We start from the raw sequence: 25,858 nt of genomic DNA on the forward strand, positions 1-25,858 counted from the left end.
TTCAAACATTTTTATGTAAACATATAATAGTGCTTTCCGAAATATGCTCCCGAAGCTCATGTAGAGTGCATTGACTTTTCATACTGCCTTTCAAGTTTTCAAGTACTTTCTGTCTTCTTGTCTGCTTCTCGCGTGACTTTGATTTAGTTTTGCAAGACAGAACTGTTGGTACGTACTTGTTATGTCTTTTAAAGTTGTTTTTAATGTTTATTTTTCTTTTATGCATCTCTAATTATTTTTGTGTAATGCATGGAATAATTTATTCATTTCATTTCATGTATATCTGTGCTATGTATACTGTGCTTTGTCCTTACTCTTCACTTTACAGGGACGAAGTCCTGATGAAGGTAATCAATTACGAATTTTAATTAAAGCACAGAGAGCCCTATTTCAGTCTGACAGGAAAGTTTACGGGTAATACATCGAGCAATCTTTACTAGTTATGTATCTTTTACAAAAAAATTACAAAAAAAAACAAAGAACAAAATACATGCTTATATGTTCATGCTTACATCTTAAAGTTTTGTTAAATTTTGAAGAATAATATCCTAGTTGATGTAAAACCGTAATGAGCATGATTATACAATGCACGCAACTTCGTTCGATTTCTGTTACAGGTAAGACCTGCCTCATATTATAAGATAACTTATTAGTCAATCAATAAATCAATTAACGTTATCTGGAATGCAATTTCAGATTAGAAAAGAAGATGCACAACTCCCATAGTTTATTGCATCAGGGACTTTAAGGTAGAACGGTACTATTTCTCATTATTTAAGTTGGCCTTTTGTGTACCCTACTTAAGTAAATACTTCCAGACACTGTGATTGGACAAAGTGTGCTGATACCCAAAATGTTTTATAAATTCCAGGCTCTCACATTATTATACTTTTTAAAAAATGAATTATATTTTTTGAAAACCATTTTATATAAATATTATATATTTTTTTAAATTTACGTGTCATTCGCAGAAAAAGGGGGAAACTTTGACCCCAAACATCATCTGCTTAAAATACCAAAGAATCGAGACGGTTTTGCTATGACTTTGATCGCAATTTTAGTTAGAGAAATGAAGATATTACTGGAAAAAACTAGTTTATAGCTCCGTCATTGTTTTAAAGTTGTGAATTTTCCAAAAGTTTCACTATTGTCGCCTATGGGAAATAAATAGTACCGTTTTTACCTTAATACACTCTCTGGTCGTATGTGTACCAACAAAGAGGGATAACTGTAACTAACTAGCTAACAATGAATAATGATAAAGTAATCCCATACGAAAATAATTGAAGCGGAGAAAAACAGACATATTACACAGCTTGAATTAAAATTTTCACATTTTTTTCTTTTCTTTTTTTCTTTTTTTTTTAATTATGAACAACCTCTAAGAATCATCAATGCTGACTTTCCGCATCCTCCCGTCAGGTTGATGACTTTCCGGGAAAATAGTATTACTGTTCCATTCCGTTCCTAGTGTTACAATTTTCGTTTAGTACGAGATGCTTCATTGGTTAATTGATAATTTACTATTTTATTCTTCTTTTTTGATATAAATAAGGAATTTCTTTATCACAGATATCACTTGTAAAAAAATCAATGTTCAGAGAATTATCTGCATCTGCACAAAAACTATTTTTTTTAGATTAACAGAAAAAAATGCATAGGTAGTAGGTGTCAAAATTTCATCCAATGAAAATTTATTTTACGAATTTCCGACGGAAATAGAAAGCGAACCACATTGCGAAAATGAAATTAAATCTATTAATGCTATTTCAAACGAAAATTGCTCAAAAAAGGTATCGTATCAAGTTGCCATTGTAAAGTAGTTAACTAGTAATTAGAAAAAAACCTTAAGATGTCATCGTCAAAACATTATAATTCGACTATACCTTTTTACCTGTTATTTTCTGTGTGACTGTGAACAAAGATCTACAAAAAGTCATAATAGAAATGCATGTACAACACTAAACCCTTCAGTGTCCGGAGCTGTTTTCTTATTTGACCGCCCATTGAATCCCTTATCATCTTTTAGCTGTATCTGCTTAAATATGGCAGAAAACATTATAAACCAAGATAATTCAAAGACACAATTGACGTTGAAATATATATAGAATTGAGCCCCTATCTTGTTTGAATGTGTCCATTGGCATTGAAGCATGTGATGTAAAACTTTCTGTTCCGAGGTTAGGTAAAATTTACTAATTTCCCAGAATGAAATTTGCAGCATTGATATTAATGATAAGGGATTCAGTGGCCGGCCAAATCAGAAAACAGCACTGGACACTGAATCCCGAAAAGGATTAGTACAAAACAGGCATTTGATTCATGTTAAAAAAAATGGAGGTGACCACTTTTTTTATATGATACAAATGCCTCTGATGTACAAATTGAAATATATGGCATTCATTTAATTAAGTTGTTCTCTGGTCAGTTATCATAACATTTTGCACCGAATCTAATTTCTTTTGGGATAAGGCACTAATGATATTTTTTGTTTTGACCACCACGATGGTGATCAGAAGAAATCTCCACTCTAGTGCCGAATTCCAAAACTAAGGGATTACACCAAGGCTACTCTCATTCATATAAAATACACCGCAACTATTTAGGCAAAGTTTTGTCTGACTAAACTTCAGCAAAGTGAATGATCAAACATATATGTACATTGCTGGTCAAAGAGTAGTTCTCACTGGTAAGTGCTTCTTGCCAACAGATGTTTCCTCCAGAAGTCTTCCTCAAATTTAGGAGAAAATGTCTTAACAAATCACTGATATTTTGCTTAATGAAAATGAGCTATCACACAACAATATTCATTGAGGAATAAACTGTTGGTGAGCAGATTGGTGTGAAATGCTTCTGACTTGAAAATGGTTAAGGTTCATCATAACCTTTCAACAAATATGACCTCAATTTCACCGAAAAATTCACTCTTGACTACAGATAAACCTGTGTATCTGGAAAATTTATAAAGCCTTGCATGCCTGCATGCCCTAAACATGAAAAAAATAACATTTATTTTATATACATTTGTAAAACAACATGAAAAACTGACTCAACTGTTTACTTTTTTTCAATTTCACAGAGGCTATCTCCTGCAATTCATTTGATATGGCCCACTTATTTACAAAGTTTAAGGAGGTAAACCTAGGGTAAGGGACACAGCTCTTACAATCATTGGAACGTCTGTATTCAGCATTTTACATCAATCTCATGTAAGCATCAAAGTAACTTGGGACAGATTTAATTCTGTTTCAAATAAATGCTTGATAGGCTTTGGTTGAATTGAATATGATACAAACATATTACTGATTTCAAGAGATATGTCCCTTACACTAGGTCTACCTCCTTAAATCACCTACTGTGTACACACATTTGTAGTTGGCTATTGGCCAACATTTCAATGTGAATGAAATTAACCTTTAATTGGCAGGGCACATCTCAAAACAATATCTAAACTTACAATGTAGTTTATGTTTGCACTCTCAACAAAATTGATATTGAATAAACAGAAGTCAGATCAGTTTTTGATACACACACTAATTTTACATGAAAGTGGTGCAACATTTTCATATCTAGGGCATTCTATGCTTTTAATAAGTTCTCAATACACAGGTTTGTTTGTAGTCGGAGTGAAATTTAAGGTAAAATTTAGGCAATATTTGTCGAAAGGTTTTGATGAACCTTAATGTGAAGATTTAATCACTGACCAGTACATGTAGACTAGATAATCTAATCCCTTTTGGATATTTACAATAGATGTGTACTATAAAACGCCTTTTGGATATGAGTGTCTGTAGCTACATTTACATGTACATGCATTTTCTGATTTTCCATCCAATTCAAAAAGCCTCCAGACACTGAATCCCATCAGGGATTACACAGGGCTGCTCTGGCTTCCAAATTTCTGTTGCCAGAAAAATCACCAGCTGCCTTTTTATGTCGCCAATTTCCAGAAATTAGAGCCTGGGGGGGCCAAAAAAAAATTATACTTTTTTATAAAAAACATGACAGTATTAAGTCCACTGATGAATTATTTTTTGTCAATTCATCAAAATAACCTCTCCATTCATGATATACATGTACACAAGATTCACTCTTGATGCATGAATGAAGTAGGTTTTTAGCTCTAGTCAGTCACTTTCATAAAATAATAAAGTACTACTCCAGAAACAGGTATTTTATTTCTATCAAGGACTTTATGTTACTATTCTCACATAGTCCCTGATTTTAAAGCATGTTCACCATTGTCCTTTATGGTCTAATTTATTTTACAATATAATTTATTTTTTTTAATTTAACAAACTTGATTCTTTTTTTTTTCAAGTGATAAAATTTCTAGCAAACTACATTTTGTACCATGGACCATTAATTGTGTCCCTGTTTAGTTATCTTGGTACAAATGTATCTGAATAGTATTTCCTTAATTAGATTTTGGGAATCCCCATTCTATTTGTTTACCGATTTTCCCGCCAAAAAGTCACATGGCAAAAGTGTGAACAAATGTCATCCGTATTCTTTCATCATTTCTTTCATTTCTAAGTGTTTAGACATTTTCTGATGGGATTATCATTGTTAAATGGATTTAATTTATTCTGTTATTAGGTAAGTCTGTTTTTGAATGTATCACATGGTTAAACAGGGCTGTGAAACTTGTATGTAGCCACGTGCACATGGCCATAATTGTGTTTACCTTTGACCAGATGATGAGAGTTTTGATTGGCTCAATAATATATTTACATTTGATTGACACCTCCCATGATGATATTGTCACTCACAGTGGTCTGGTCTAATTACTGTTAATTGCCTTCAGTTGTAAATTGGTCATGGTCAGTTAACTCTGACCAGGTGTCAACATAATTTGATAATTAGATAAAATATCCCTTGCTGATAAACTTCCTGTCAATTTTAATATACAAAACTTAGGTGCCAAGAAAATCGCCAACTGGTTATTTTTGTCGCCTGATCAAATAAAAAATAGCAAATTGTGACATTGGTGAAGCCCAGCACAACCCCTGATTACAGATAATCATGACTTTCGCAAAGGAATGGAATTTTTTTTTTTTATCTCCATTTGACCTGGAAATGAAATAATGTAGTGGGCATCTTGATGGGAAGGTCTAAAATGTAGAAGAGTTGATATGTATATATTGTATTTAATTAATTTATGGCTACTTGCATGCATCATGTACATTTTGTATGATAAAAGTTTTGACTTTAACAGGTTGGGAACAAATCCCAAAATTTTTATAAACTCTCCCCTACCATTTAGAGTATTTAATCAGGGTTGGAATGACTAATGCAAAGAAATTCATTATATTTTTGCTGATACAATGAAAATGAAAATGGCAATGAAATAACAATGCATAGTCTTTCTTCTACATGTGTCATTGTCCATCATGTCAATCCCAACTTTCTCAAATGAAGCATTTGAACTTCAAACTTTGAACATGTATTTATTCTATAATAATTTCAGTTTTTGTACAGTATTTATTGCTGTACTATAGAGTATGATGTTAACATTTTCTAAACCTTGTCTAAACAGGAATGTTTATCAACATTTTACTTGCTTAAATTGAAGACTACAAATGTACTTTGTCCTAATGTTAATGCATGTTGAAAATCAAATAAATTTTGCTGTCCTTAGGTCAATTTTATTTAGCTTTTTCTTGTCCTGGGCAATACATGTAGGACAATTTAACTTTAGACCTTGTATTTTATTTGTACATTTAAGTACATGCATATTGTAATGGCAGAAGTTAAATGTGACTTATTGATCTATACATGAATGTTTCTTACCTGAAATCTTAGGTTGGATTAAAGGTGATAATCCTCTTAACTTCATTACCTCTTCAATTTAAATAATACTTGTATTACAATTGTACATGTATGTGCAAAACATGTAGATTTACAATATACACCTATGATGGTCTATCTATTACATGAACATGTACATGTATATGTATCATCAATGTAGATTTGAGACTGTGAGTACTACCGTACTTGGATGTCTATCATCAATATTTAAATTTGTATTTTACAATACATGTACATGTCACTGGTGTTATTTGGTAGTTTTAATCCAAGATCTGTTGAGGACATCTAGAGGAGACATCCGAAACAAAGTGGACATCACTGAGGTAATTCAATGTTGTTACGGGACTGACCATTTTACTTGACAAGAGGATATTCATAATGTTTTAGTTCAAAGAAGTAATCAAGTCAAAGAACAAAAGTTTCATTCTATTCAAAATCTGCTTGTATTTTCTTTGTTAAAAGGTATCTTGATGATTACACAGCAAATCTATCCTTCTTGACAAGGAAAGTGGCCAGTTCTAAAGTGTGTCTTTAAACTGTCTAACATTAACACTTGATCGTTCCATTATCACTGTGTGGTTATTCTTGTACTTTAATACAAATTATCTGGTTGATCTTCATCTCAGTTTTTAAATTTTCCACTTTGGGAGACAGTAGTCCCTCATTAGAATTTCCCATTGTGATGTCCACTTTGGTTCTTTGGTAAAATATGTTGTCATTGCTATCTTCAGTCAAAGTATTGAAGTTTTATTTTCCTTAAGTAATCTCAAAATTATATAACATGAATACACTTCGACTACAAAACTCTATATAAAAGGGTTACAACTTCACAATATTAAATACTTATCTAATACAAGAACATGCATATATATATATACATGTATATTGTAAATTTCAAGTATTCAAAGAGTAACCTCTCAAAAGAGGCCAATTATTTTTCAGAAACAGTGACAATCCATGGGTTCTAGAGATGAGTTTGAATGTTCATGTACCTTTTATTGAATGCTTTTTTTTTTCAATTCTGTGCAGATTTGGGTTAAAATGAGAAGGCAATAATCTGGAAATCCCCCTTTTATAAATAACTTTAGTCGAATGTACAAAACTTGAGTTGTTGTCTCTGACATATTCATGGTTTTCGCCATATTCATTCTCGTATTTCTCTGAACAAGTTTTTTGGCCATAATGTTAAGTATATTTTTAGTAAATTAGTCAACTTAACATGTAACAGGCACCCTTTAAAGTTCAATGCAAACTTGGAAGTAATTTAAATAATACAGAAAAATAAATTGGTGCTAGTTTTGTTTACCTACAATGATGCACTGTCCACTGTAGACATACAGATAAACAATTAACACCAAATCTTGAAAGTTGTTAAAGCCATATATAAGAACAACAGGAAAATGCAAGGCACTGTATGGTTCAATCCAAATTCATTAACTAGTGTATATTAGTTTTTGTAATGTTGGTGCACATGATTTTGAATTGTACATGTAGTAAAATAATTTGGTAGTTATTAATTAGATCTAGGTATTGAAAAAGGAGTTGTATTACATTGTATATAGATAGAGTTGTGTGGATGTGTTACTAGGCTATTTAACAGTTGTCTGAAGTTTTGTTTATCCTTTATTTGATAGAATTATTTGTTGGTATAAAGTACAAGCTTCATTATGTACAAACTGAAAGCATTTGAGTGTAGTTTTTTTTAAATTTATTTTCAGATACAAGAAAGCTGTAAGGATGGAAGTTTGTGTGGTGAGCATTTTGCTTCTTGGTTTTGTCAAAGCACATGACAAAATGGATGTCTTTATGCCTGGTTCTCATACTCATGATCATGAAGAATTTGGACAAGCCAAAGCTGTTCGTTACTTGCTGTATGATGTTAACCCAGGCGAAGGCTTTAATCTGAGGAGAGATGTCTATATGAGAATTGTTAATCTTGCCAAACAGTTAAATGAAGAAGAGCCCTGGGTTCTTGTTTTACCCCCTTGGGGACGACTGTATCATTGGAAGTCACATGACCTAGACCAGTTGAAGATCAGATGGTCAACATTCTTTGATCTTGCAAGTTTACGAGAACATACACCTGTGATAGAGTTTGAAGACTATTTAACAGCAATGGGTAAGGAGGTTATTGAAGAAGTGTACTATCTACAGAGGTACAAAGAGGGATGGACTGATGGGAAGTGGGAGCAGAAGGTGGATGAACGAGAGTGTATAGATCGTAACCCTTATCAGAAAAGTAATGATGGAAGATGGTCTGGGTGGTTCTTTGGATATGATAATGTTCATGCAGAAAAATTTGTATGCATCTCCATTCAAGGTGAAGCTGGGTTTTTAAAACCATTTTTGATGAAAAATACTTCAGCTAGATCTGTCATGATTGACCGAGCAGAAACAGTTATACATGATAGGTTTGGTAACACTGACTATTGGGCAGCCCGACGTAGCATGGTGTTTGCAAAACATTTACGAGACATTGGTGATGAATTCAGGAGAAAACATCTTGACTCAGAGGATGAAACAGACACCACAATACTAGAAGACTGGACAAAAATGAGGCGTAAACCTGGTGATGCTTTCGGAGGACCTTATATTGGTGTTCATTTGCGTCGTAAGGATTATTTATATGCTCATAAAGAACAAGTCCCAACATTAAAATTTGCTGCTAAACAGATTAAAACAATTCTAAAAAAATATGACTTGAACAAAGTGTTTATAGCATCTGATTGTGACAATGATGAATTTGAAAAGTTCAAAAGTTATTTTAAGAAAGCAGAAATTTATCGTTACAAGCCTACAAAAGAAGTTAGAGAGAAATATAAAGACGGTGGTATAGCTATTATAGATCAATGGATAGCAGCCCATGCTAGATACTTCATAGGGACATATGTTTCTACCTTCTCTTTCCGTATACAGGAAGAGAGGGAAATTCTAGGATTTGATCCAGTTACTACTTTTAACAGACTGTGTTCTGAGACTGAGGAGGAGTGTGAACAACCATCAAAATGGACCATTGTTTATTGACCATTGTTCATCCAAGTTGACCATTGACATTGTTTATTGACCATTGTCTACCTGCAGTACAGAAAGAGACATACCATGACTGAACACTGACATAGTGGTGTATCACTCTTACAGTGATACCAAAAAACTTTTTTTTCAGTACATAATTTTAGTTACTTTCTGAGAGTGCTGAGCCCTACCCCTTTCAATACCGAAAAAAATGAAAAATTTAAGGCAAAAAAAGTATTTACTGCAACTCTGAGAATGGTACACCACTATGCTGGTGATCAGTCATGGTACATGTATGTCTCTTCCTGTACTGTACATGTCATAACATCCAAAAGAACTGTTAGATCATTCCTGAAATAATAATGTCGGATGATTGGAGGCATATTTGTTTATTTATCAAGGAGTATGATAAGCAAACATTGTCACACAATCAAATTGTGATGTCTACATTTATGATATTGTCAACCATATAAAATATACATTGTATGTAGCCTTATGACTAGTGCCTTCCAAACCTTCAGCATTTTTACTTCTGGAAAAGTCATTGCAGTTAAGATAACCAAAGATATTTACCTTTAGACCACATCCAAGTTACTTGTGAGATATTCTTACTTGGTTGGAAAAAAACATAGTTTGTCTTTATCCTTTTGAATTTTGTAAAAAGAAAAACTCCACTTATATTGAAATTTATGTAAACATAATAGTAGTTTAAGTAAGGTGAGGGAAAAACAATATATGAAAAAAACATCTCTGATCTGAATAAACCCTCATTTTACAGACCCTTGATTAAAAAGAAATTAGTTGCAAAAATTCAATAGGTGAAGTTGGAACTGAAATTATATTAATTCATTGGAACTTTTATTGACATGGTTTTAATCATCGAAATCCGTTTAAAGACTGACTATTAGCATTTTGACTGTAGATTGGGCATACTAGTTAGCATTGTATATTTCTCAGGAATTCAATTGATCTAAGACCAATCAATATTATTTTAGTAAAATAAATGATATTAAAATCATTTGGATTATCCCCCCTTCATCAGTAACTTCTTGATATTGTGCAATGGCTTAATGTAAAGTAAGATGTGTGAATGTTTTATACTATTTTTAAATTCCTTACATATCATGTACATGTACATGAAACACCATGCAAGCAATTTTGCTCTTAGTTATGATTAATGTTGCTTGTAGTATTGTTTTTTTTTCTCATAGGCTTACAACAATGTCAGTAATATTATGTTGATACATGTATGATTTAATGTACATGTAGCTCTTTGATTTAACTAAAATGTATATTACTGTAAGTTTATGAATGCTTATTAGAATCATTCTATAAACAATTTTAAAGGAATCTAAGGAAGGTTTTGTTAATGGGGAAAAAGGGATGGGGATTGTAAACTAGAATTAATACCAGGTGGGTTAGTAGAGGTAGACAATGATGGTGGTGGCTGCCATTCTTATCATGATTTTGATTCTGTTTTGTTATAATTTGGTGTTTATGTTTATACAATGTTTTTATTTACTGTTAACTTAAGAGCTGTGGAACACAAAAATGTAAAAAAAACTGTTTTAAGAATTGTAAATTGTAATTTGTGTATAATTGTCTTCAGGTTCTTGTTTTATGGAAACACATGACAATTATCGTGTTCAACCTGGAAATATTGAATTGGTACAGCTACATGTACAATAACATTGCTATATGTTGTGTTATGCAAAATGGAGAAAACATCTGGTAGAAACTTTTATACCAGAAATATCTATTCATGTAAATCCTTCAGGAAAGGTTCCAGGCTGTTATTTGCTCATTTTTGTCAAAATTAACTCATACCTTTTGGATCTGCCACCATCCATTAATGGATTGGCAATGGATGTGTACATGTGTCTTCAAATATTTGCATGTAACTCCTGGATTGTCATTTTAATGCTTTTACATGTGATGTTCTGTTTTTCTCTGTTGTTAGTTTGTTTTTTCTCACAATTTGTTATTTTACGTTGTATTTAGTGTTAACTGTTTGTATGGATGATGGTTCTACAAATATAAATAAAACTTATTTATTTACAAGGTATTGTATTTACTGCATCCTATTTCTCTTTTGATTCTCCTTACAGATAAGATGTAATAGAATTTTCCAACCCACAATAGTAAATCTGGGATAATTTCTCCACATTTTATGGGTTTTTGATTCTACAGCATCTGAATACTTTATGTCACCGGTTCATGTCAGGAACTTCCCTACTATTTCTGAACAATACACTGAATATAGTCTACAAAAAGTGGCAATCGCCCTATAGTCATCACTCTGTCTTTTACAACCTTATGTCTGGGCTGTAACTTTTTTGTGTTTCAATGTGGATTTTTGATATTTTGTGTGTGGGTAGATCACCTTAAGTCGATGTGTAGCATTACATGGAAAATGGCCTATGATTTTGAAATTTGACCTGAACATACATTTGTACATATGGCTTAATTACCACAGCGGGGTGCAGAGAGATGATTTCATCTCAATGATTTCTTAAGTTCTTTTTATATAATTTTAAATGTTTTTTTTTTCAAAGTCAGTGAACACACTACATTGTATCTTACAATGAATTCCCTGTTAATCCTTGTTGAATTTTATGATTATTGCAATAGACAAATGGTCGGTGTTGGCTAGGTGGAATCTGGGTGTAAAACACTCAATATGTCGGTGTAACACCAAGTTTCACTCAGGTCAGACTTAAGTGTTAGAGATCCATTCCACTCTGAGTGTAATGTATGTTTCATACAATTTTTCAGTTGGATGATATTATATCATTCATACAAATAAAATAAAAATCCAGACTTTAAATCAAATAAAGATTTGAGGGACTTCATTTTGGCCTTGAAAGGCATTTAGTAATAAACTTGCTGTAAGGAAATTTAGTTTTTGGAAAATATCTCAAAATGCATTAAATGTGCTATCATGTCTATTTAACACACTTATCAGTCAAAATCTTCATCCATTCATCACTATTTTATAATTGGTAAACAGGAAGTGAAGAACAGTAATTTTAACCAATTAAAATTGGCAGGAAAATTCAAATTGATTTATTTTATATACAATGTACATTTAGGAAATTATTTTTAAGCAGAATTTTAAAATGTAATTGCAAATTAATTTTTTGACATGTCTAAAAAAATTTCAAAAAGGTGAAATAAAACGAAATTTGTAATTGTGTGTGATGTTGGATACTGTTTAACTAATGATCTTCAGATCGTTTCCATACCTATATTATATGAAACCTCCTCCATTAGAGGGGACTCCCACAAAATATATGAAAAGCCTCCCACATATAAATGTAAGATTTGTGGTAGGTTTTTGTTTAAAATTACTATTTTTCTGTAAAAAATTATGAAATAATTAATTTTTTACATTAAAAATTTGTTTTTATTTTAAAAATCTCCCACATGAGACAGTGTCAGTGGTGGAGAGTTTCCCACATGGACTATTCCTAAGGTTTACAGGTTTACATATCTCTGAAAGATCATGGAGTTTATACATCTGAAAATCAAAGTACTCCTGTACTGAATCAATTTATATCAATCTGTTGAATTTTTACGCCTCAAATAACTGTCAAATTGCAATAAAATGGGATAAAAGCAGGGATAAAAGGAAAGTACAGGGATCGAATTCAAATGTATCTAAACACAGGCTTGTTGTTGCAAATGGTTAATATTGAACTCTTTGATTTATTTTTAAAGTCACCATGCTGATTACGGTCGAAGGACATTTAATATACACACAACAAAATTAGCGATGCATCGTACCATGCAGTGCACCAGCTTGTGAAATATTCAGGTTTGATGATGGTTTACATGGAACACTTAAATGAATTAATACAAAACACCCAACATACTACATAATTGAACTACAGACTACTGATTGGCCTTTCCCAGTTTCTAAATTTTCAATTCAAAATTTAATTTAAAGATCTTCAGGATGAAACTGCCTGTCAAATCATTCAAACAAGCCACAATCATTGAAATAAACCATGCCCTTAGATACGTGTCCCTCTCAACTAGCTTCATTTCTCAGTTGATAAGCTATATAGCTCAAGTCCTGCAAGTTATCACATAGACACCTGTGTGTCATGTAAAAGCACTTAGTTTCTGAGCGCCTAATTCCAGAGACATGCATGTACGTAAACATAAACACCAAAGTCTTAGAATGTAATTTCAAATATTATGTCTGGTGCAGGAAACAATTGCCATGTACTTCTAAGGCCCTGAAGCACCTGCAGCTCTATCATTATATCACATGGCCGAATAGCCAAATAAAGTTATTATTACAAAAAGCGATATCACCAGATCACAGACTAAGACCATACCTGAGAAATGTAGTTTTGAAATTCCTATGCCATCATCTACAAGCATTCCATTTTTTTTTACCGTCTCGGGCTTCTGATGTCATGAGGCAGTAACTGTAATAAAAATACAAGATACAGTGGGTAATAGATCAGGGTGGTTTTTGGGGGTTATGTTGCCTTTTTGTTAAAAGTTTAACAAAAAATGAGTGACAAATATTAGTCTGGAACAGGGAGTGTAGTCCTTGCCTACCGCCTGGAACCTCTTTCTTTTTATGAGTTTCTTGATCGGAACAACTGCCCCCTTATTGTAAATACTAGTATATTGATCCGCCAGGCCCTGCATGGAATTTCTGAAGACAACCATTCCAATAAGCACTCTGTATTCTGTCACCAGATTGACAGAAAGTTTCAACCAGTTTAAGATCCAACATTTTATACAAGAAATGGCTTCAAATTGCTTTATTGGATGTAACCAGTAAAATGATTGATTGTTTGTTGGGGTTTAACGTCCGAGCAGCAATATTTCAGCTATATTCAGACGATGAACATGAAATGGGTGATAAAATGAACATGAAATGATGATAAATAAAAAAGGGATGGGACACAAGGGCAACAAGGCCGACAAATTTAGATTGCCACTAGAAAAAAGGAGGGATGGGTAAGGTCGGGCAATTTAGCCTCCTGTAGCGGAGTGCAAAGGTTCCTACTCCTATCGAATACCACAGCAGGGTTCTTAAACATGCGATGAACGTGGCATCTTTCCCAACATGGTGCACCACTATGGTTTGCGGACAGGTTTTCCCTATTATAGCCTGACAACCCCAGCATGTAACATGCCAGGGATACCCCATTCCACCATCTGGGGCACACATCCCAGTTGCTCTGCAGGCCTATTCTTTTAACACCAGGACCTGCACGGGAGTGTAACCAGGTAAAATGCTACAAACTACAAAAGAAACACGCATTCAAATACTTGTCTAAAAAACATATCAAGTCTTAAATCAATTACAAATATTATACACTTTTAGGTTTATGACGGTTATTGCTTTCCATACATAGCAAAATCTCGACCGTGACCTGTGTGCAAAACCGTAAAAAATCTCATAAATTTATAATTGATATATGGACCAAGGGAAACGTTAATAAATTCATAAAACGGGCTTATCTTAATTTGAACATAGAAATTTACCACAGAAACAATGACATAAAGATTTTCCTATGTGATGTCAAAATATTGAATTATTGGTTAATTGATTGGCAATAATATAAGCATTGAAACCTTCCAAAACATTCTATCATAAGTTAAAAAAAGAGTAAATAAATCAAACTTACACTTTAGCTATCCACAGGAAACAAAACAATTAAAGTTTTACCAGCTGATGTAAACAAAGAACAAAGAGCGAGCGAAGGTCCAATAAAAAATAAATTGACAAATTATGTACACCAGCACACTCAGGCTTGCTCTTTTTATTTCTGTGAGGGATGATTATAATCTGGCAGGTTTTTTTCTAGCTAAACATTAAATGCTTTATTATGCGTCTAAGAATATTGTACTTATAGGTGACAAGCTGAATATAATGTAATTAATGATTGGTTTATTCTCGTGAATGCATAGAAATAAACAGGTATCGGTGAGGTTAGAGATCAACTATTCTTTAGTTGTATTGTTGTTAATACAAACCAAATTAATCATCATATTTAGTTCAAAGTAAAAGTTGTTTATTGGGTTTGTTTATTGGCGTAAATAGCACAGAATTAAATATGACAAATTAGAATAACCTATAAAGTGGACATATCTATCTGCATTTGAACCTTAATGGGGTATCCAGTGGACCATTTTCCTGCGGCAGTATAAGATAATTACAGATGCTTTGGGGCTTTACAAATCTAAAGGCTCTGACAACTGCTATATCAATTCTGATATTCGATCTAAATTGATAAAAACAGATCTGAATTACATGCATAGGTAATGCCAATTTATGGTAACAGTTTTATATTGCATCATGTTATCTTCGAGATTGAGTGAATACTACTATTTTCACAAGAATCAAAAACCTCCAGTACTAACAGCACTTTGATATTTTAATTCTGGTACCTAAGGGATCTCTTTTGTACATGTATGTAATGTACAATACAGTAAATAATAGTATATATTTATAATTTATTTTATGTGTAACCCGATATAAACATGTCATCATACTAATTTAAATAATAAACAAAATCATCGGCCTTAAAACTTACACTTGTAGCTGTTTTTTGTTTTTTGTTTTTGTTTTTGTTTTTTTTTTAATGCATGAAAAAGGCACCAGACTTCTCTTGACTGAGTCAATCAGATTTAGCTGTTCATTCACAACAAAGTTAAATTTTGTATTTTGTCATGATTTGTTAAAGCTGTCTTTGCAAGACTAAACTGGATATTTACATGTAGGTTTTGTATTTTAAGAATCTGTTTTTGAAGCTTGCATTACTTTTTTTTATTTTATCAACAAATTTTTATAGACTGTGCCAGTTGAATAGTATGTATATACTGTACAAGTAAATTATACCTCTTCATTTACATTTTTATTTGCATTTCAACGCATTTTTTTTTTAAAAATATGCAGCAACACTGTGACCCTTCATAAAGAGTGGAAATCAGCTACAGATCAGAACGGATAGAAAAAGTTATGTACATATTTTTAAAAACACTTGAAGTTACTTGCTAGGCATACATTTACCCTGACTTGTACAGGAAGTTGATATTGGAGAGTAAACATAACCAATGTAAACATCTATATAAAGCTACATACTTAATTAGAAATCAATACCTTCATTGGGAGCCTAAATGTTTGTGACAGAAAATTTTCTCTATCATTTCTTATAGACAAAAATGGTAGCTAAGTCTCACAGATATGAACTCAATATCAAACAGTGTTTAAAATTGCTATATAAGTATGCCCCATCTATATGAAGCTGCACACCAAATTTGAAATTAATCCATCAATTGGCAGCTGAGACAAATGGACAAAGTGATTCCAAGTTTGTTCGTCTGCACTAAGCAATTTATATCTCTTATTATTAGACTGATTATTTTTTAGTGAGGGGCCGAGGGCTGGAGCTGGGAACTTTTTGATTAAAAATAAATGTTTCAAATTTTTAAGAGAAAAAAATTTTACCCATCCATTAAAAAAAATAAAACTAATGATTCTATATTTCCCTGTTATGTATATGTATAATAAGGCAGATTTTCAAATAAATATTGATTCTGGTTCCTGCTGAAATATGAATAAAATTTTGTGCCAGGGGAAAAAACTTTTTTAACCCACATCAAATCCCAGGCCCCCCAACCCCTTGGATAAAAATAGCTGGTGTCCAATAATATTCAGGGAAGTCATTCTGGTATTTTTGTCACTATTGAATATTATGAATAAGTAGAAAATAATAATATAATTCTGTTGCATGTTTATGTAACATATTGATAATCATTACTTCGTACATATCAAACAAAGCCTTGTATAGTGAAGTATAGTGTACATAAAAATGGGAAAAATCTACATCAGGATGTATTTTCAGTGATGTAAGTAACTTTTTTTTTAATCAGTACATGCAGTAGGGATGGATATTAGGGCCAAATTTTGAATGTAAATTAGTAAATTATGATGTGGCTTCACACAATTAACATAAATATAGGATACCAATATTGCTTGCTATTTTAGACGTTTTTAAACAAAGAAGTAGGTTAGGTTGGTTAACATCAAATCTGAGGTTTATGGCAATGTTGTAAGTATCCCAGATCACACTGTTTAGTGAAAGGAAGTGATTTTCACTGCATCACCAATTGAAAAAATTATTTTGACTGATCTTAAAAGTTATATATAAGATTACAGATAAATAAATCATCTACAGATGAAAATGCTTGTCATAAGTCTTCAGAAGATGGAAAATGTATGATATATCATTATAAGGGTTATAAATATGTAGACATTAAAAGAAAAAATACAAGGATTTTTAAAGGTTTTGCTTTCAACTGTGAGTTAATTAAGAGTTTTTTCAATGGTAGAAATTTTGTTATGAGGAATAGCAATTGTCTGAAGTTAATTCTACTCAAGCTTATGCAGAAGTTTTTTGTGATTCAAATGAACCGTTATAGCCAACAAGAGCTTACATTGGTTTTATTGTTTTGTTATTAGTATTGGACCACTTGGGTGGTTGTTTCATGGACATTTCCTCCATACTTTTGTTTCACTAGTGGAGTAGAAAGCAATAGAATAAGTAGACCCTATAGTTTCAGGTCTTAAATGGAATCAAGAGTTTCTAATTGCTATGCAATTACACATAGAATTTCAGAAAACACCAAATTCACTTTCAAACAAGTCAAACAGAACCTTGTATATTGAAGTAATGTACATAAAAATGGGAAAAATCTACATCAGGATGTATTTTCAGTGATGTAAGTAACTTTTTAATCAGTACATGCAGTATAGAGGGATATGAGGGCCAAATTTTGAATGTAAGTTAGTAAATTATGATGTGGCTTCACACAATTAACATGAATATAGGATACCACATTGTCATTGTTAGATAATATTAAGTTAATTTTTTCCTATCTTTACAGGATGTTACTGAATGTTTGCTACATTGAAAGGTTCACAATATATAGGTTTACTGAACTTATACTATCTAGGCAGGATGATACAAATAATACAAAGATGCTGATGAAGTTTTATTTTTATTGTTATACAGGTTTAAAGTATGTAGACATTCCAAAGCTATGAATTTGATAAGAAAGTGGTGTTGACCATGGATCAGAAGGTAGGCTTTTCTACAGACAGTAATTCATATTAAATCATATAAAAAATCATGTAAAATAAATTAAGTAACTTATGGCATGATATAGTGTTTGAATTTGATGCTCCTGATTGCAGTACAAGTTAAACTACTGGTAAATTTTAAGCCAGTTTCTATTAAAATGCAAGTTGCTGCTCAAGCAATAGTTTAGTCCTATCATATGGACATGCTGGATGCACTATTTGTGACTGATAGTTTCTTTCAATGCATTTATAAACACAATAAACAACATTTTATAAATTTAATTTAGTGAAAAAAAAACATTCAATTACTTACACAACCACTGATATTAACAGACACAATTACAACATGGTTAAAGCCCCAAGGGCAGATAATCTGTTATTATATGGCTAAAGGGGAGATAATTCATATAATCTCCAGACACTTTATATGAGAAAATTACACAATATAATGAGTAAGTGATAATGGCTATGTGTGGGACAGCCAAATCATTGTTATAGTCTGTTTATTTTATGACCATCACATTGTTATCTACAAGACATCATTACAATGTACATGTAGATGTACATGTTCATGTATATTTAACTTGAATGGATTATTAAGATGTGTTTTTGTAAAGTTTGGACTATCAATTTATATTATATGTGAGTATAAATTGTTGAAAAACAGATATACAGATTGACATATTCCATTGTTGTTCTATTAGAATCATGTCCTTTTTTTATTTATTAAATAATATTTTAACTTTTAAACTTTAAATTCAGCAGTGTAAGCAGCTAACTGTAGAAAACCTTTTTTTAACATAATTAAGACCCTAATCAATAATTTTAAAGACTTCTGATAGAAACCGACAGTATTACCATAATTAGTAGTAGTTATTAAAACTGTTATCATTAATACAAAGACTATGTATGTCATAGTTATCAAAATATAAAATAATCATTATGAATGAATGAAGAATTATTTTGCAAAAGTGAAATGCAGAGAGGAAAAAGACACATGTAAGATAAATCAGGTAGGAGAAAACAAAATGATAATGTGATAGAAAGGAAAAACAAGCCAATATAATATGATGGATGGAATGTTAATCACCTTATGATATCTAAACCAAACACTGGACTATGGCTATAATAGAACCGCTGTTGATATTAGAGATTGGCCGGAAGTCACACAAGTTCTTAGTCAATATTTACTTGTCAGGTACCTGTAGACACTGGTACATTATTACCTGTTGATTAAATGTGTCTTCACTTGAAATCTCCTCTTCAAAAGATTTCCTCAACTTGGTCGTTCCATTTTATTATTCAATTAACATTTATGACTCAGTTAGTGAAAACAGTTGATTTTATGATTTATTGGAATATTTTATAAAGTGGCTGAGTTGTGTTTCATCTTCAATATTTCAATTTAATCAAAGTACAGTTGATGCTTCTGTAAATGACTCTTATGATTTTTTTTTAAAAATGTAGAAAATTGTGATAATTTGTATCATATGGACAAACAAAACAATGTGAATGACACACAAAGCAAAGGTAAGAATCTTACATGTCACTGTATCAGAGATGATTTCCTGAAATGTATTTTCTTCAAGTTATTTCCTCAGTTATACCCTCATAAGTGAAATTTGTGGGTTATGTAGGTTTCACCTTGTCTGTCTGTCCATCTGTCGGTCCGTCCAAATTATTTTCTAAGCAGCTTGCAGCATTGTTATGAAACTTTGTGGGAGGTATTATAACTACATGGAGATGTGCATACTGTCGGGAATTTATGTTTGGACAAAAATTGTAGAAATGACGGTTGTTGGACTTGAGCTTCTTTTATACTACATGTACCTGTACTTTGGATTCCTCTTAATAGCATACCCAAGTTGTCAAAGAAAAATTATGCATTTACAGAAATATGCTATTATCAGGAATGTTGAATTTGGTATGGTGTAATGGTCTTTTTCTCTTGGTATGGTGTAATGGTCTTTTTCTCTTATATATCTTCCTGTTCCTAAATAAACAACTCTAGGGCATTGATTAAAACAACATAATGTAATTACAAACAAAGAAATAAAGTCATATGGCTTTTTGACTAATTTTACTATAAAAAAACATCCAACAGTTGAATAAGCTACACCTTTATAAGTAATTGAGTAATTGTTAAAAATACAGGAAGTCAGAAAGTGTCAAGTTTTGTAACATTTTGGACAAAAATATGCAATGAAGAAGAATGTCAGTTTAAACCTATGCAATTAAGAGGAATTTTTAACATGGTAAAGAAGGGAAATTATTTGGTTCATGAAAATGTTATGCAATTAACAGAATATGAATATGAATACTTTATTCTCATAAACATATGTTATCGAGAAATTACAAACATAATATAAAATTATACAATTTTACAGTGCATGTGTAACAAGAATGGTACATATTTGTGTAAAAATATTGTTGTCATCTAACCAGGAGGGACGACCTTAAAAAGAATAACTTTTATAAACTTTGCCAAATTTTCTAAAATAGCGACACCAGCAGTATTGAATAATGTGATAAATTTGATATTTGGATGTTTTTGACAATAAATTGGGAAGAATTTTTCTTCCTTTCCTCCCTTAAAAACTTGCAAGAAATATGCAATAATCAGGTATGCAATTAAATGTAATAATATTTTGTTGTTGAAAATGTCTTTCATTAATTGTTTTCAAAGATTGACCTATAGGATTACAAGGCAGTCATGTTCCAAAAATTGATTTTTCCCTGAAAAAAAAAACAATACTTACTATATATTTGCCATTCTCCATGCACATGTGACCAATTAAGGTAAAAGTATTTATATTTGCAAGTTAACCCAAGTCTACCCACTTTTCTAGCTATTTTTCCATTGATTCCATTATCCAAGTTGGTAAATTATAAAAAGCCCATTCATTTCAGAATGCTTTACCTACTTATTTAATAGACTGCTGTGGTCTGCCCTGTGATGTGAGGGTTTCCTTGGCATGCATTGAAGACCCATGGTTGGCCTTGAGCTGACATTTTTTTTTATATTTATCATATCCATTCTCTGTATATTTAAAATTTAAAACTGTTTGAAGAAGATGATGGTCCTTTAAATATTTTCCATTTTGTCTTTGTAATGGCTATCAAATAACATAAGAGAACATGTATTAATGGAACTTATCATTTCTATCATCAGGTGTAGCTAACAGAAATAGGAAGATTATTACCTTTTGACCTTATCAATAAGATCTCATTGGATAATACTGGATCAGATAAGGGTTAAAGGTTAAACTTCTGAAGTAATTTTGACAGATGTTACATGTCTGCAAGTTATTTATAGATTTATTTGTAAACACATGGCTCAAGACTGGAGCCCAGTCTGATTAAAATTAGACTGGTATTGATCAATGTTGTTGTTTTCTGTCAATCATTTCTAGGGTCATAGGTCAAATACCTGAGGAGATAAATATGATATTAGATTATTTTTGTCCGGGATAAGTGGCTACTGTGATATCTGATGGTGTAGGAGTTTTTACTGATACTCTGGATATTTTGGTTTCGCAGCCTACATATTTTGAATGATTATTAGTGGAAGGATTCTTTACATAGTTTAGAAGTATATAGTACTTGTATTATGTTTTTATTTAAGCAGAAATAATGAAATGTGATGGAATTCTGATTTGATGTTATTTTGATACAGCATTAAAGGATTTGTGTTAGATGTAATTGATTGATTTTTCTCTGCTGCCAACATTTGTTCAATTTTGGTGGGATTTTCTTTGTTGTTAAAGTTTTAAGCAGTGAATACACACTCTTGTTAGAGCTCAATTAATGATCTGGATAAAAGGTACATGTACTTGTACTTGTCATTAGTACAAGTAGTCACCAGAACTAATTTGATTGATAGGTTCGAACATCTGAAGGTGTGGTATATTTACTTGACCAATGGTAAGGATATAGTCCACTATATCTAATAATTGTGTATTTGTTTGTGTGAAGGACAATAACAATTATGGAATTCTCTAAATATGGATCTCTTTAATCTCTTACGTAAATGTATTAGACAAAGGCAGGAATTTTAATAGTGTCCAAATTCTATCTTGGTCATGGACAGGACTTAAGCTAATTTTAATCATCTCTGTTGTAATATATTCTGACCTTGGAATGGATAATTCCTTATGATTACCTGATCCACTCAGTATGGAGGGAAGGAAAAGTTGGACTTGTGAGGGATTTAATGATCAGGTATTTATTTTGATTAATAAGATCAAAACACAAAGTTGGAATGTTTGCTTGCTGAATGAAAAGTTTAAGGCTGAGTAATGCCCTATCAATATTTTGTCTGATGTTTTACGGTCATTGTTTTGCTTTTCAACCATTTTTATTTTTTCCTCTGGTTGTCATCTTTAAAAGGAAGTGATTTAGTAGATAGGATCCACATGGAAGGTCTATATGTTTATTTGTACTCTGTATCCTATAGCCTAACTAGTGCATGTGTACGTGGGAAAGTCAGTTAAATTAGAATTTTATGAGCAAAAGGATGCAGCTCAACATTTAGATTATTAATTTTTGGTACAAACTCTTTTTATTTTCATAATAGCTGTGGTGGATCCAGAGAGTGGTTTTGGGGTTAAAACCCGTTTGTTGGAAGATAATTGTGTTTATATTGGACCAAAATGAGTAGAAAATGATAGTCTGAACCTCTGAACCTGTCTACCATTTATAAACTTTAGGATGAGAACCACCTCCCACCCCTATGTATGAAATTGTGGATCCACTCCTGATAATCTAATTAACTCTTATGATAGATTTGTATACCTGACATTGACATGCCTTTAGAGATAATGAAGATGTCACTTGTTAATCAAGTACATGATTGTATTTGTTTTAGTATCACATTTCACCTTTATCTTGTTCTGTATTCTAATTCCCTTTTTTTAAACTTATGTGAAATAGTTAATTAAATTGTGCATGATGGATCATTGAATTACCTCCCTTCCTTCAGGCTCTTGATTTTCTAAATTTCCTGGTGTAACTATAAAATCTATAATTATAAACTTATTTTGTTTACTGTTACCTGTAAGAATTCTGGATTTTAGGATTCTGAGAAAAGTTTTGTTTTATTAATTTAGCAAATGTCTGCCAATAATCAGACAAATATGAAATACACAATTTTCTTAAAGTAATCAAATGCAGCATGTATATACATACCATCAACATAAAACTGCCATCATCCAATCTTTTTTGTAGAAATAATATTAATGTTTTGAAGTGTTATTTCTGTTGCCAATCCTATTGAGTATCATCATCAATCTCATCTCTTCCTACATGTACCAATCACTGTCGTTAGTCACGCGAAAAAGGTACAGCACGTGCATTGTAATGCATTATCGTGCACTGACTTATTGTTCCAGACAAGAGATAACATCACACGTCGACAGTTGGTGAGTTTTGTCTTTCTTTTTTTTTTGTTTTCTTGGAAAGTTTAGTGAGATTCTGTCTTGGATTTGGAAATCAGTATACATAATTCACTAACGGGTCAGTTTTATGGGTGATTGTTAAGAGATACTTGTAAAAGCTGTCAAAATTACTTTTAGGAAATTTTAGGCAATTTATGTGAGGAAAATAATATGTAATGTATGGTAATATATTATTAAGAAAAATTTACTTCAGTTCATGACCTGATTTATGAAATATGAGTTATGACTGCTAGCTGTACATGTAAAACATGCCTAATTACTTACTGATCACTGGTATTGTAAATACAATGAAAATGGAATAATTCTGGTATGTTAAATGGTCTAGATTTTTTTTTGTTTTGCCAAACACTTCTGAATCAACGTAATTGTTCCTTTGGAACATATAAATGTCCAAATAGGCTAAATCTGTTCACTTGAGTAAAATTTAAATAAGTTATCTCTTCATTTATAAAGATTTCTATGTTGACATGAATGTCATAGACATGTCAGAATGACATAAAATATCTTTGCAACAAGATTGATTGAGGACATGGTCAGAACTGATGTTTATACCTTAATTCTCTACTGTTATGTGGTCATTAAAATTAATTAAACAAACTTGTCCATTTCAAATTTTATCATGTTTTTTTTTTAAATAATGCAGAAGAAAACTGTTGGTCATTATCACACAAATTTGTATGCATAAAACTAGTGGTAAGTTATAGCGACACAATACTCTATGACATCAGAACCAGGGATGATTTTATTCCGCTTTTTAACAGAGTTCCGCAATTTCAAGTTCCGATTTTACAGTTACGATTCTGTTTTTACTTTGTACTTACTTCCAATTTTGCCAATATCTGCTTTGTTTGTAGACCTTGTAAAATCATCCCTGCAGAAGTTACTATTAATTTTACACTTATTTTTTGTGTGAAAAAAAAAAACTGCTGAAGTTTTCCCTTTTCACAGTGAAATTGATTTAAAATCCAAAATAAATGTGACCAATACATGTATTAAGTACCATTCTGTGTAAGAATCAGGCTATAAGTGGCACATCATTTTTCTTAATTTGATTTGTTTTGCCTCATATTCAAATACATCTAGAAAATATCTGAAAAGCTATTTAAATTTATCCTGAAGCATTGGTGATATAGATACTTTTTGACTAGTGTGCAACCATTATCATAATTTAGGATAACTTTACTTCGTTCTCCATACTTTGAAAATACTAATTTGTTATGGGAACCAAACACATAAATATGCTTGTGTTAGTCAATGGATATATTAGTTGGCATGATTGGGTTTTAATCTTTTTGTCTGTGAATTTGAAGACTACACTGTATGCCAGTTTGAATCCTATTTGAAATCATTCAAAGAAGTAGATTTAGTGACAGATGTACCAATAATAGTTTTAATATTATACTTACACTGCTATTCTGTGTCAATCAATCTTCCATGTAAGTCTATTTGATTTGTGGTTTTATTATGAGACATTCTTTACATTGATGAAATTGTGGAAGTTCATTATAATAGTCTGTAAAAATTTTAGTTTGTCATAAAAACAAGTAACTGTCATTCTGTCAAGATATTTATCTAGATTACTTTGATCAAGTCTATCCTACTTTCATTTTTGATTCATTGTCTACTTTCACTTTAGATGACTCACATGATCTGTCTAAATTTGATGCTTTTGTGGGACATGGTTTGTGGTTTTTGATTATTTTATGCCTTTTTTTCCTTTTATGAGTCACATTTGTAGTAATTAATTAACCCACATGTTTTAATTTAGATATAGCCTTGGGAAGACACTTTATGGACACTAATACAATACAGTTGCTTTGCTTAAGGCTTAACTATTAATTAAATTTTGAAAATAAGGGCAGCTTGTACATATTATCAGATTTCATTATAAACATATAATGAAAATAATTGGTTAAATTAAACACTGTTGACACTATTGAAGTATATGTTCAAAAACTTGGCCAATGAAAACTTGGACCAATGTGTTGTTCAAAGTCATATACCAAGGCTATCAAAGAAAATGTGTGAATCAGTGTTTACAAACACAAAAATGGTTCCATTCTCAGAGGAAGACCATATTGCTACGTTACTGTGTCTTTTGTGTTTTAAAAAAAAATACATTTTGAAAAGGAGAAGGAGAAACTGGGGTGAACTATTTCTTTTTTGTCACTTGCATCATTGCAAAGCTCAATTTAGATTTGTGAATTCCTGTCAGATTTCATCTAACTTTCAGGAAAAATAGGATGAAATTCTATTCCATCTGATTCCATAAATGTTTTTGAAGTAAGTTTTCTTTGATAGTGGACACAAAAAAGCTTCAAAAACTGACCATAGTGTCAACAGGGCTTGATATAATTTGGAATTTGTTGTAACCACTTTACTTTTTGTATACAGAAAAAAGTAACCAGTTCAGTTTCTATCCCATTGTATGTATCAATTGCTACAATGCAATAAGAAGATCTAG

At 31.6% G+C, this 25,858-nt stretch overlaps 2 protein-coding genes across 5 annotated transcripts in view; both read left to right on the forward strand.

The window, feature by feature from the left end:
* The first annotated feature begins 1,711 nt into the window (after positions 1-1,711).
* LOC148603702 (GDP-fucose protein O-fucosyltransferase 2-like) lies at positions 1,712-10,884 on the forward strand. Of its 2 annotated transcripts, XM_088553196.1 has the most exons (3): positions 1,714-1,793; positions 6,070-6,134; positions 7,530-10,884. In XM_088553196.1, the coding sequence occupies exon 3, from the start codon at positions 7,549-7,551 to the stop codon at positions 8,833-8,835; it is 1,287 nt and encodes a 428-aa protein (XP_088409322.1). In that variant the 5' UTR covers positions 1,714-1,793; positions 6,070-6,134; positions 7,530-7,548; the 3' UTR covers positions 8,836-10,884. The 2 variants fall into 2 exon arrangements, with proteins under 2 accessions (XP_088409321.1, XP_088409322.1); XM_088553195.1 differs by lacking the exon at positions 6,070-6,134 and having other exon boundaries at positions 1,712-1,793.
* The window catches only part of LOC148603703 (rho GTPase-activating protein 23-like), a 73,075-nt gene continuing 48,930 nt past the window's right edge, over positions 1,714-25,858 (forward strand). Inside the window, exons 1-2 of one of the 3 annotated variants that reach the window (XM_088553188.1) lie at positions 1,714-1,793; positions 17,871-17,939. In XM_088553188.1, the coding sequence (XP_088409314.1) occupies positions 17,928-17,939 (12 nt within the window). In that variant the 5' untranslated portion in view covers positions 1,714-1,793; positions 17,871-17,927. Of the gene's footprint in view, positions 1,794-17,870; positions 17,940-21,357; positions 22,160-23,326; positions 23,453-25,858 lie in introns of those variants that run through there. The other 2 variants (XM_088553186.1, XM_088553192.1) reach the window with 2 other exon arrangements.

The sequence above is a fragment of the Perna viridis genome, chromosome 11 (genome assembly GCF_037379345.1).
Source record: "Perna viridis isolate PV_CMFRI_1.1 ecotype Kerala chromosome 11, ASM3737934v1, whole genome shotgun sequence".
Classification (NCBI taxonomy): domain Eukaryota; kingdom Metazoa; phylum Mollusca; class Bivalvia; order Mytilida; family Mytilidae; genus Perna; species Perna viridis.

Bases quoted from the DNA above. Each gene is read 5' to 3' on its own strand.
- LOC148603702 (XM_088553195.1), top strand. From the start codon at position 1,744: ATGAAATTAAATCTATTAATGCTATTTCAAACGAAAATTGCTCAAAAA. The intron at 1,794-7,529 runs GTATCGTATCAA...ATTTATTTTCAG, and splicing joins ACGAAAATTGCTCAAAAAAG to ATACAAGAAAGCTGTAAGGA.